The sequence below is a fragment of the Synchiropus splendidus genome, chromosome 3 (genome assembly GCF_027744825.2).
Source record: "Synchiropus splendidus isolate RoL2022-P1 chromosome 3, RoL_Sspl_1.0, whole genome shotgun sequence".
Classification (NCBI taxonomy): domain Eukaryota; kingdom Metazoa; phylum Chordata; class Actinopteri; order Syngnathiformes; family Callionymidae; genus Synchiropus; species Synchiropus splendidus.
In genome coordinates this window covers 14058558-14071032 of record NC_071336.1, presented here as the reverse complement: position 1 = coordinate 14071032, position 12475 = coordinate 14058558, and the positions used below count along the sequence as shown (strand labels likewise).

At 40.1% G+C, this 12475-nt stretch overlaps 1 protein-coding gene across 1 annotated transcript in view; it reads right to left on the bottom strand.

Moving 5' to 3' along the window:
- The window catches only part of exoc6b (exocyst complex component 6B), a 58216-nt gene extending 48811 nt beyond the window's left edge, over positions 1-9405 (bottom strand). Inside the window, exons 1-6 of the mRNA XM_053859730.1 lie at positions 9235-9405; positions 3425-3590; positions 3314-3361; positions 3167-3257; positions 3018-3063; positions 684-888 (exon numbers count right to left, since the gene is read on the bottom strand). Coding sequence (XP_053715705.1) covers positions 684-888; positions 3018-3063; positions 3167-3257; positions 3314-3361; positions 3425-3590; positions 9235-9401 — 723 coding nt within the window. The 5' untranslated portion in view covers positions 9402-9405. The remainder of the gene's footprint in view (positions 1-683; positions 889-3017; positions 3064-3166; positions 3258-3313; positions 3362-3424; positions 3591-9234) is intronic.
- Positions 9406-12475: the final 3070 nt, after the last annotated feature.

The following is a 12475-nucleotide window of genomic DNA, read 5'->3' as shown; positions in this document are numbered from 1 at the left end:
TCCTGCAAAAAAGCTGCTTGTGGCAGTTGACTATAGACGGTAGCTTGGTACTGGGACAAACTTTGCTGAAGAGCGGTTCGAATCATTAGAGCTACTGACTTCTTGTTTTGTATTTTTTTTATTTGTTTGCACTACTTTTTTAAAGGTAAACTGAAACATTTCTGTCCATTGAGGAGGAATCTCCTGACTTAATAACTTTATAAGACCTATCTCAGGGTTGTGTTGAATGCAACTGCAAAAATTGATCCACTACTGACATCTGGAGGACAATATGAGATATATAATAAAGTTGACAAGTCAACAAATTGCCGTAAAAATATGTTTGATATCTGGTAATGTGAACAGGCTTGTCAAACGCCGCATATGCAGTTTGATAAGGCACATGAGAATACATTATATCTTTCATAATCATGTAGTTGTGCATGCATGCAACACGCAAAACGTGTGTTGTGCAGGAAATATGTCCAAGTATATTCGTTATCACTGTTAGGTTACACATGAAAATAAAACTAGACTAGAATTGGAGATATTAATATGGTTGATACTCTGCGCTACTTACTACATTTTTGTCGTCCACGTTTTATAGTGACATGTTTCTTGTATAGAACCAACTACTTGATAGAACATCGAGAATTCGATAGTCTAATGGAAGTAAAAGATGTGCGTGTGTGCTCTTTGTGTACCTGCTTAATGGCCGTCTCTCCGATCTTATCAGAGTGTTTTCGAATACTCTCCAGGAAGTCTCTCAGCTGTGTCATGGCAGTGTCCTGGATCTGTACTCTCAGTTTAGGGATGTTTTCCGCCATGATGGAGCAGAAGCGGTACTGGCCCGCCTTGGGAAGACATGTCTGCTCCAGCTGTTCCAATGTGCGCAATGCTGGGTAGTATCTGGTGGAGCAAATGAAAAGAAAACAAAATTATTCGTGAGGAGCATGAGCCTCAGTATATTAAGATCAATGAAAAGCAGACACACTGAATCACCGAAATAGAAAACAAACCAACAAGCACGTGCACACACTCATCCGTAGCACCCGTACACGTCACAGAGCATTAATTTAGAAATACTTTGCTCCATCTGTCAAACAGACTTTGCAGTGGCAGCCAGCTTTGGCTGACCCCTCGTCGCTCTCTGCGAGCCAAGCAGCCGCAGGACACAGGGAAGTAGAAAAACACACAAACAAACGACAAATTTATGACCAACCAGCCTTCTGTCTTCAGGTCAGGATGAGGGCAGGAAAAGAAGGAGAGACGGAAAGAAACTGGGTTTATTTGACGACTTATATTTCACGAGTTCTGGCGCCACCTAGTGACTAGTAAATAGCATTTATTAAATCAGTGAGTCATAAATGCTCATTCTCTGGCGTACGTAACTGAAAAAGACGTGGCTGCAGGTCAGCAACACATTCAAAGTGACATGATTTGTTACATATATTTTTAATAAAGCTTATACTGTTTGTAAAGTATGTTAACACCTCATTAAATGCGGCAACCAAGGCGACCAAGGTACATGTTTCGTGCTATTGCAAAGTAAGTGATAAGTAACTGATGAACAAGTAGTCTGAAAAAAAACCCAAAATGTCAATGGAAATTTCACTGGTGACATGATATTGCATTATTCAGCCACCATGGATGCCGCTTTGACACAAACAGCATACAACATCTTCCCCCCCAAAAAAGTCAAACAGGTTGAAAGGTCTGGACTGATGGTGGACCAATCTATTCAGCAAATACAGCAAACCCCCAGCAACAGATTGTACTGTGCTCTTGCAAGATAAGAAGTGAGCCAATATAGAATTTCATCTAATGACGACACCATGCACCAAAAATGCAAAACGGGATTCAGACGGCAGTTTCAAAGAAAAATTGGCAGCTTCTACAAATGTCATTTTACATTTTTTAACCGCTCCATTGCCAAAAAAAAAAACCACACATCTGCATAATACCTGTTACACAGTCCCTCTAGTCCCTCAGTCCCTTTTATGTTACGGACAAAAATGACTGATTTTGAGGCAGATTTGGAAAAAAAAAAAATGAAGTGAAAGTTGAGAGGATTTATGGTTTGAGAACGACATAACAGGAAGTAACGGCCAATGCAAAATAACTTACTTAAACTTAAACTTACTTAACTTAAAAAAATAGGGATGGTCCGATCAGCATTTTTGCTCACCGATATAAAATAGCCAGAAAGCCAATTACCAATACCGATCTCATGGATTGACAATGAATTTGTAATCAAAACGATGAGACCTTCCGTGTACATGATGAGAAAAAAAATGAACCATTAAATCATTTTAATTCAGATATGTTTTTATATACCTCTTCAAGGAGGGAAAAATAGAAAAAAACAATTCTATTCTACTGTTCTGTGAAAAGGAAAACTGAATAACATTTAACTTGATGTGAGACGTCACTGCTGGTGAATCTCTCGAGACTTTACTACAGTGTATTCTGGAAATAGTAGTGGGACAGAGCATTGCATTTATCAAAGTTTACACTCCAGACGTTTTGAAAAGTTTCAGATTCAGGTGGTTAACAAACAATACACCCGACTCCAAACTGGCGACAGATTCGGCGTTGCCTAAATCGGCGATACCTGAGAAAGGCTGGTCATCTGCTCGGTGAAATGAATAATTATTTTTTGGGCAATTTGCGTCGTGATCTGAATGTCACGCTCAGACCGGCGAGTATTGCTAAGCAGAAGCTGAACAGCCTGCTGCTGAGGAACCAGCGGTCTCACCACATCAGCCATGCTGCAGCTGAGTGAGCAGCAAGTAGGGAGGAGCAGCAGCATCACAACCAGCAGGGCTTCAGAGTGTCGGCTGTCACATGTGATCAGTCGTCGTGATCGACAATGACAGGCAGTGATCGGCATTCACCGATCACACTGATATTGGCCGTTCATGATTGGTGACCGATCAATGCGAGCATCACTATAAAAAAAAAACGTCAATTGAGGGGTTTTTTTGCGTTTAAAGTAATTCTCCATTTTAGGAAAGTGTATATATTTTGTCAGATACCTTTTAGCCCTCATCTGTTCCTGTAGTCTTCTGTACATCTCAAGCACTGTGGGGAACAAAAAAAAATAGTAATACCATGTCTGAAGAAGCAAATCCAATCTGCATCGGAAAGAAGATTTTACAACTAATCATGACAAAAACTGTGATACCTGGCAGGCAGTGTGTCAGTTTATCGATGGTCGTGGCAATGTTTCTCTGCTGGATTCTACATTGTTGCAGCTCCTCCATTGAAGCCATGAGCTACCAAGTACAGCGAATTAGTAGATAATTGTAGAATAGAAAAAGACTCAGCCTACCTCCTTGCCATCATCCTGGAGACACCTGTTGGTCTCAGTCACCTGACTCTGAACAAAGAAAGCAAACGCTGTTAGACAATTTGTTCACCACTGCTGGTGTCCATCATTTACCTTAAGCTTCTGGGCCTCCCCTCGTACTTTAAGCAGCTCAGTGATTGAGTCAACAAACCCCTGAAAGTGATGGTTGCACATCTTCTCAATCTCTCGGTCATGGTTCCTGATGCGTGCGTCCAGCTTGTCCATGAACAACCCATGTTCCTGACCATCGTACACCGACCTGAATGTACATACAGAATTATATTGAAAACGGAAAAAAAAATTTCATTTTTTAAGCTAATTCAAGTCAAAAACTGTCTGATTTAGAACTACACCTTTGCACCACACATATGGACGAAATTAAGATAATAAAGGCTTAAAAGAAATGATGATTTGGGGCCACTTCTAGTCAAAACAAATGAAAACCAGCATGCCTTTTTTGGTCAGTGACTTTGAGTTTGCAGTATACAGTCATGATTCACATGTGTTAAAAGATATTTAGCCCCAAACCAAAGAGCCAAAGTAAGTAACAGAAAATGAATGACTAATCTTATCATTTATTTCTGAGTTAAAATACCCCTATATGTAAATGAGTTTTACAAGTTAACCTGCTGTGGTCACAGTTTTATGGATACAGCATGTGTTTAAATATACAACATTTGTTTTATATGCTTTTTAACTTGTCTGAAGGTCTTAGTTGCATTAGGCTAGACACATTGAAGTAAACGATCAGCACCATAATTGAACACAATTATCCAAAGAGACAAAGAGATTTATGGACATTTGGGCAGAGGCACACTCTTCACTGTGAAGCTGAGATTTCAGTTCAAATTGGGCAATTCTGGAAAACAAACCTTGTGAATTCAGCATATGGTGAACAAAGAAGTCTGAATAACACTTTAAAAAAGTCATTAACTGAATTGGTGACAGTAAAAATGCTAATTTTAATCATGAGAAGTATAGCAGTCTACAGTCTCCAATCAAAACTGTCCTTTTCATATGTCCAGTTGAAATGCACAACTTGAGTTCCGCGAGCAACGGACTTTATTATGATGTTTCTTTCATGATTTTTGCACCGACAACACTGCAATAAAAGCGTAATGTTCATGTCCACCTCCATGATGTGTTATGTGTTATCCATTTGTTTCCTTTTGATATGTTTGATTAAGTAAGATTTCATCTTTAAAAAGAGAGATCATTTTTCTCATGGCTCTCAGTTAAGCTGTGGCGGTGCGCCATGCTAGTTTATACGTGGCAAAAAACCCTGATTCAATCATATTTTCAACTGATCAACATCTGTGCTTATCTATCGATCCTCAAACCATAATGAAATGGGAGATGTGAGGAAAATCTCAATTGCTGAACAAAAACAGTCAGGGATTGTAACTTGGTAAATCGGAAGACATCAGGAGAAATTCCTGTTATTGCTCATTGACATTCAGCTTCAAAGAAAGAAGCACGCTAAAAATGAGGCCACTGAGACTGAAATAAAAATCGCACAACAAATAAGAAGCTTAAAATAACACTTCTGGCATCAGGAAAAGACTTTATTAAGAAGAGCCTTAGGGTTAGGATTACTACTTGATTCAAGATAAAAGAAAACATCTTTTAAACAAAAGCTACTGAATTTTTACTAAGTAAAACAAATGCTACTTTATATATAATTTCAATGAAGCTTGTCTTAATTCCTTGTAATGCTGATAATTGCATAACTTCCCGTGTTCTTTTCCCTTCCGTAAACAGCACACACACCTGCATTTGAAAATAACTGAGCCTTTCCTCCCGCTGACGAGGAAATGCCAAAATTATCGTATTGTACACAGATACCACATCAGGCGCCACAAATAGCTGTCTTTAGACACACAGAATGGAACAGCAAAGCTTGTTGACATCAGAGAAGGAACAATAGACAAGTGTCTAAAATTAAGTCTTCAAAGTGATTGTGCGTCCCGGGTCCCACCACAAACATGAATCGAGCCAAACTGACTCACTTGAGGTGCTCCTTCTGTGGTGAAGGAAACACGAGAATAAAAATGATTTGAATTAGCTACCAATTGAAATCATGAAGTTGGAAGAAAAAGAGGGCAGTGTCTTGGTTTATTTATTCTCATTATTTATTTACTTTACTAAAACAGTGATTTAAAAAACATGTATTAATGGATGACACTTGACACAAATGCTGTCAGTCTGCTAACAGAGCAGTTCCTGAGCCTCTTTCTCAAGGTCTATGATTGACCATTAGCTTTCAAAAGTTAAATTACAATCATTTATCCCCGTTTCACTCTTTCACTTATTTGGATATGTCACTCTGCTTTGCCAAGTTTGGTAGGTGCTGACCATCAAATGGATGGTTTTTGTATGTGCCAAACTGCACAAACAAAAATGACGCTCTCCGTAGATGCATGTGTTGCATTCCCAGGAAACGTTAATATGTCAATCCCTGTTTAAGTACAACATTACGACATCCAAAGGCGCGTCTGTGTAAAGATAGTATGTCTAGGTGGATGGTTACATCATTACTCCTAACAACACGTCACACCCAACATGCAGGATTTAAGGATTAAAAAGCATTTTCTGTGTTACAATCGTATGGTGAAAACAGACATATATGTGTGCGTATCTGAAATATTACAACAACCAATCCTCCCCATGGGAACTCAATGAAGAGATTAAAATTTTCGGAGCGCAACATTGTTTACTACCATTATATCGTCAGTTGAACTTGTTATTGAGGAATTAATGATTGAATTTGATCAACTGGCCATAGTGATAACTGCAACTTTATCTACTGTGAAGGATTAACAGACAATATGGTTAGTAACAAGTATAGTTAGCACTGCTGTCAGAAAGAATGTCTGCTACAGGTTTACAGGCTACACACTGACTATGTCTATCTCATTCTGCAAGCCAGACTCGCAAACATTTTGGCTGCTATTTAGGGAGACTACAGAAAAAGTCAAGGGGGAAAAAACCTTCCAAAATAACATCTAATCAAATATTTTATCAATAAAAATAGATTAACTAGGTGTTTTGCAATTTTATTGGCATCAATCATTAATACAGATCTCACACTTGTTAAATTCTAGAGATGATACTCACCTTCTGCTGTCAGAAATGTATATGACCTGGAGAGAGTCTCACAGTTCTCGTACCCGACGGTTCATGAGATTTCTGAGTCTTCCTTTCTTAAGTTAAAAGCACACCATAACTCAACTTGAGTTCCGTGAGCAACGGACTTCATCCATTATGATGTTTCTTTCATGATTTTTGCACCGACAACACTGCAAAAACCGTAATGTTCATGTCCACCTCCATGATGTGTTATGTACTAGTTTTACTCACAGACCACATAAAACAGTAGTTCTGCATTTTAAACATAGAAGAGGAAAAAAATGGAGGAGAGAGTGACCCATGATTATCAAAATTATTAAGTTATGATTGTCAACTTGGTCATCAGTTGAAAGATACAAGTCTTGTATTGTAACAACAATTAGAACGACAGCAACACAGTGAGAATTACCTAACTATGTGAAATGTAGGGCTGAATGATTTAACATTTATAATATTTAATATTCTACAAAGATCATCCACCAGTGACTCACAACAAAGGAGGCAGTCTGATTATCTTCATGAGGCAAAACATATTGATCCGTTTTCCCTTCTTTCATCAAATTCCTATTTACCTACTTCATTTTTTAGGAAGTTGACACGTTAGTATTTGACATTTATAATCTCCACTGGCAACCCTGTCTTGAACACTTATCTTTGAGGGGCTCTGATATCAACATGCTTTGTAGGTTATAATTTTTGAATTGGATATTTATGTATTTCCATATCTTGTGCAGGGCCAGATTTGGCCCCCAGGTCTGAGTTTGACACATGTAACTTAAAGGATAAACTGAGATTTTGGAGGTCACAACTCGGGCGACCGCAATACTTCAAGTTGCATCTACAATGGTGCACCACGCATAGTACATGTCATCAACATAAAACAAACTCCATGTTTGTGTGGGCCACACAGCAGCCTAGTGGTTAGTACCACTTGCAGCAAGACGATTCCCGGGTCATACTGGTGGCCTTTCTGCATGGAGTTTGCATGGTCTCCCATTTTCTCCCACAGTCCAAAAGCATGCTCACTCGGTAAATAGGACCCTCTAAAATTGCCCCTAGTGTGTGTGTGTGTGTGCGCCCTGCGATGGACAGGCGACCTGTCCAGGGTGAATTCTTGCCTCTCGCCCAATGGCCACTGGGATAGGCTCCTGTGCCCCCGGCAACCCTGCACAGGACTAAGCGGTGGTTAACTGACGATTTATGTATGTATGTTTGTGTATCATACAAACGACTTAATGGTGGTGTAAGAAAATAGTGTTGTAGTCAAGACCACACCAACCGAGACCAAGAGACCAAGGCTAGAGCGAGTAAAAATGCATTGGAGGTGTTGAGACCGGTCACAACACCAAGACCAATCTGGATTACTACAATACTACAATAAAATATTGATACAATCAAATATTGTGATATCTAATAGTGCAATACTGCATTGATATATTAAGTTCACTATATCAATATTTAATAAATAAATATTGGATACGCTGCTGCAAACAATACAGCAGGACTGTGGTTAATTTTACTGAAACTGTCCATCTGTGCTCTGGAGATAGTTTTACATTAAGGCCTCACTGGACTGAATTTGTAGCAATCAACTTGTTTTCCTGAACATAGTATTGTATGTTTTCAGTGTTGTTTTTACCCTTTAAATAGTGGCTTGACACATCTGTATTGGGATGGATCACATGGCCATATTCTGGCAATACACAGCACTACGACTTAGACCATCATATTACAACCCAAGTACTAGAATGACCTTGACAATATTCTACACCTTAAATAGACACTGTTCCAAACCTTTCTTTTCTTTATGATTATTTTTAAGAGTAAGTATATGTGTACAATTACTTAAAATACAGACACAACTACAACGGGTAAGACATGAGTAATGACAAGTTTTCATTGCTTCTGGAGGAAAAGGGGAAAAACTGTTTCCTTTGAATGACTCACACATGAGAACAGTCAACAAGCCCACAGCCAGTTATATACAGAACAGACCACATTATCACATATAATATTAGTCACTCAGGCAGATAAGCTTAGCATTTATGTAGTTTATTCATTTAAATATAATTTACTGACTTTAATTTTACTCTAAGAGCAGTAGCATGTCGACAACTACATTGCACTATGTAACAGTGCAGCCATATCTTTCAAAACCAAAAAAATGTTTCCTAAATCCGCACACTGAGCGATGTCAGTCAGCAGTGTGTCAAGTGAGCCTCTGAACAATCCAACACCTACTTCCATATCTGAGAGCAGGAACTGATGTCAACTGCACTTGATGCACTGTTTTGGTGGTGGCTAACAAGTAGCCCATATAAATATCCACCATTTGACTCGTTTGTTTCACATAACAAACAACATATAACATAATTACCGCACGAGAAAGGAAACTGGGTCAAACTCGCAGACGCATTAAAGAGGGTGTTGTGTACTGACAACTTGAAAGACTATCAGCTAGCTCAGCTAGCTCGCGTTAGCTTCTGAAAAGTTTATAAATCCCATTCAATATATGGACGACAGTTTCAGTAGAAGCCTCGAGTGAAAACCAACTACTTCGTGGAGCCAGTGGAAGGTCTGACATGATCGCCCATTGAAGGAGTTTGATAGGTTTCACGCCATTTAGCTGTCCGACAATGGGTGCATCGGAATGAAAGTTTGAAGCAAGCTTCTGAGGAGTTGCTAAGTGGCTAACCAATGCTAACCGGGCTCTCTCAGCTGGGTGTCGCCGTCTAGCTGCGGGGTTGAACCGGGTTCACAGTAGAGTGTCTTACCGGAGCGTCGGCCCGATACAGTTGGTGTCTGTACTCTCGATCTCCCGCAGAATGCGCTCGTGTTCGGCGGCTGTCTCCACACTTGCCATCCTGCATGTTGTTGTATGCGGTTCCGAGTCCCACTGAGCGGAGTCGAGCGGAGCAGACGAGCAGCTCTCCTGCGTCATGCTGGAGCCACCGGAGGGTTGGCTCGATGTTTTGATGCACCGGATCGTGCTGGAGAGTTCAAGGCGTTAATTGAAAATTCAAACTGTTGGTCTCATTTTTAGTATATATATTGGTAAAAAGAAAAGAAAATCGATATTGGTATTTCACAGTTTATTTTCTGTTCTCTGTGAGTGCTTTTATTTTGAGGTGGAATATCACAATTCATATTTTATTTATTTATTTATTTTTATTTCAATTGTGATCTGCAGGATGTTTGCTATGTCAATTGAAGGTATACAAAAGAAAAAAATTCTGTAAGGAGTCATCCATTCAGTTGCATCTGGTTTGCTGTTGCCAGCTAACTGTTCAAACAGTTCAGCGCCTCCTTCAGGTCAATCAGTCTTTTGGTTGAGATATGACAGTAATAGACAACATATCGAGGAAATTCAGTTTAACGTCGACATAACGAATCGCGACCACAAGAGGAGGCTATTGTCAATCTTATTCTCTTTACTCGATCAAGTCACAAACCGGAACTTCGTCCAAATCTAGTGAATTGTTTATGTTATGAGACTCGCATCCAAAAATAATTAAATTAATTAGAGGGTCAATAATGTCGAGTCATTCAATGTTTATATTTGACATGGGAACGATCCAATTTAAGTTGAATCTGGACATTTTGGTTATGATATCACACTGGATAATGTGGTGCACCTGGAACTGGTGCACTGAAAAATGTGCTCTATGAACGTTTATATGTGAGTAATCTTTGCTACCAGACCGTTATTTATGTCTTAAAATAATAAATCAAATTCATCCCTCTCACTCCAATTCAATAGACTCCGGGCTCTCTTCTTGTTGGCCCCTATCCTTCGCCAGCCTGACCTCAGCCGACAGTTCATTGTCAAGGTTGATGCTTCAGACTCAGGGGTGGGTGCTGTGTTGTCTCAAAGGGATCTCACGGATCAGAAGTTACACCCCTGCACATCTTTCTCCAGGAGATTGTCTGCTGCGGAAAGGAATTACAGTATCGGAAATGAAGTGAGCTGTTGGCTGAGGTGGTCGTGGCTCTTCAAGACTGGAGACACTGGCTCGAAGGTACAGGGATTCCTTTCATGGTTCTCACCGACCATAAGAACCTAACTTACCTCCATACTGCTAAAATACTCAACTCACGTCAGGCCCGATGGGCCCTGTTTCTTGGGAGGTTTAGTGTTCCTATCCTGGATACAAAGCTTTCCCATCACTTCCTCGGCACCTCTGTTTCCTGAACCAACTTGTTCATTAATGTCTGCCCCAATGACCACTCTCTCACCTCTGGGAATACTCTCCTGCAGTTCATCTAATTCACTCCTGAAGGTATCCTACTCCCAAGGTCACACTCCACCTGTGGGGCATAAGCACTAACTACATTGAAGATAAGAAGAAGAAGAAGAACAAGAACAAGAAGCAGGAACAATAACAATAAAAGAGGAATAAAATCAATGAAAACACACACAAAAAGACAGAAAATGGAATGTAGATGGAAGGGTGATATTAGCCGTTGTATGTGGTCCTGAACAGATGGGTTTTGAGTCGTGATTTGAAGAGGGGCAAAGAGTTTACATTACGGAGGTCCGGGGGGAGAGAGTTCCAGAGCTGGGGAGCAGAGCAGCTGAAGGGCCTGCTTCCCATGGTGCTGAGACGGGCAAGGGGCACGGTGAGATGGATGGAGGAGGAGGACCTGAGGGAACGGGCTGGAGTGGCGATGTGGAGGAGGTCGGACAGATATGGAGGGGTGAGATTATGGATGGCTTGGAAAGCATAAAGAAGGATTTTGAACTCAATTCTTTGCTTGATGACACCTTCAATTTCTAACTGAAGACTGGTCACTCTGTCCAATACTCGTTTCACTTCTAGAACATTCCTGGCAAACTCCTCAAGATGACTCCCACTCCATGCCTCTTCCCATCCATCCACACCATGATGAAACAGTTTAAACCCTGCTCCTAAACTTCTAGCCTTGCTACCTTTCCACTTGGCCTCCTGAACACATAGAATATCCACCTTCCTTCTCTGCAACATGTCAGCCAACTCTCTAGCTTTCCTTCGTCATTGTTCCCACATTCAGAGTCCCTACTCTCAATCCTATTCTCCTGTCTTTCCTCTTCTCCCTCTGTCTGTTGGCACGCCTCCCCCCTCTCCTTCTCTCTCTTCAACCTACAGTAGTCCAATTTCCATCAGCACCTGGCTGGTTAACAGCGCTGATGGCAGTCACTTTCCATGCCCTCATAACATCAAAGACTTCATCATAGGTGCAATTCTGAAGGAATATTGCTGTAATAAAAAAAAATTAAAAATAATTAACAGTTGACTTTGTGCAAGCCAAAAAGACACATCAAGTAGTAAATGAAGCCAAGGGTGGCTATTTTGAAGAGTGGCTGTGAAAGCGGCTATTTTGAATAATTTCACATCTCACATGCATAATTCCATATGTTTTCATTCATAGTTTTTCCCTTCGGTGAGAATCTACAATGTAAATAGCCATGAAAATAAAGAAAGTTGATTGAGAGGTGTGTCCAAACTTTTGGTGTGTGCTGTATGTAACTGCAACTTCACTGTGGTATAGTGGTCACGTCTGGAGGAAAAAAGGGAAAACTGTTTCCTTTTAATGACTCTTGCATGCATATCTGGTCTTCTGTTGCCAGGTAACTGGGGAAACAGTTCAGAGCCTCCTTCAGCTCAATCAACTTTGTCTTTTGGTTGAGATATGACAGTAATAGACAATACATTGAGGAAATTCAGATAAGAACGAACCCCGACCACAAGAGGAGGCTATTGGAAATCTTATTCTTATTACTCGATCAAGTCACAAAGTGGAATTTTCCGCATCGAATGCGGCTGTCCAAATGTAGTCAATTGTTTGTTAACAATGCAAGCTATGTATGAAGGCAATCATAACTGTTATATTTTCAATCTTAAGTCACTGCAAAGACACCAACATTGTTCACAGTGGACATTTTCTGTTTTCCTTTTCTAATCTTGATCAAGAAATTGCAACATGTTGTGACATATTTCAGTTATGTCATATCTCACATTCATCATCAGACCACAT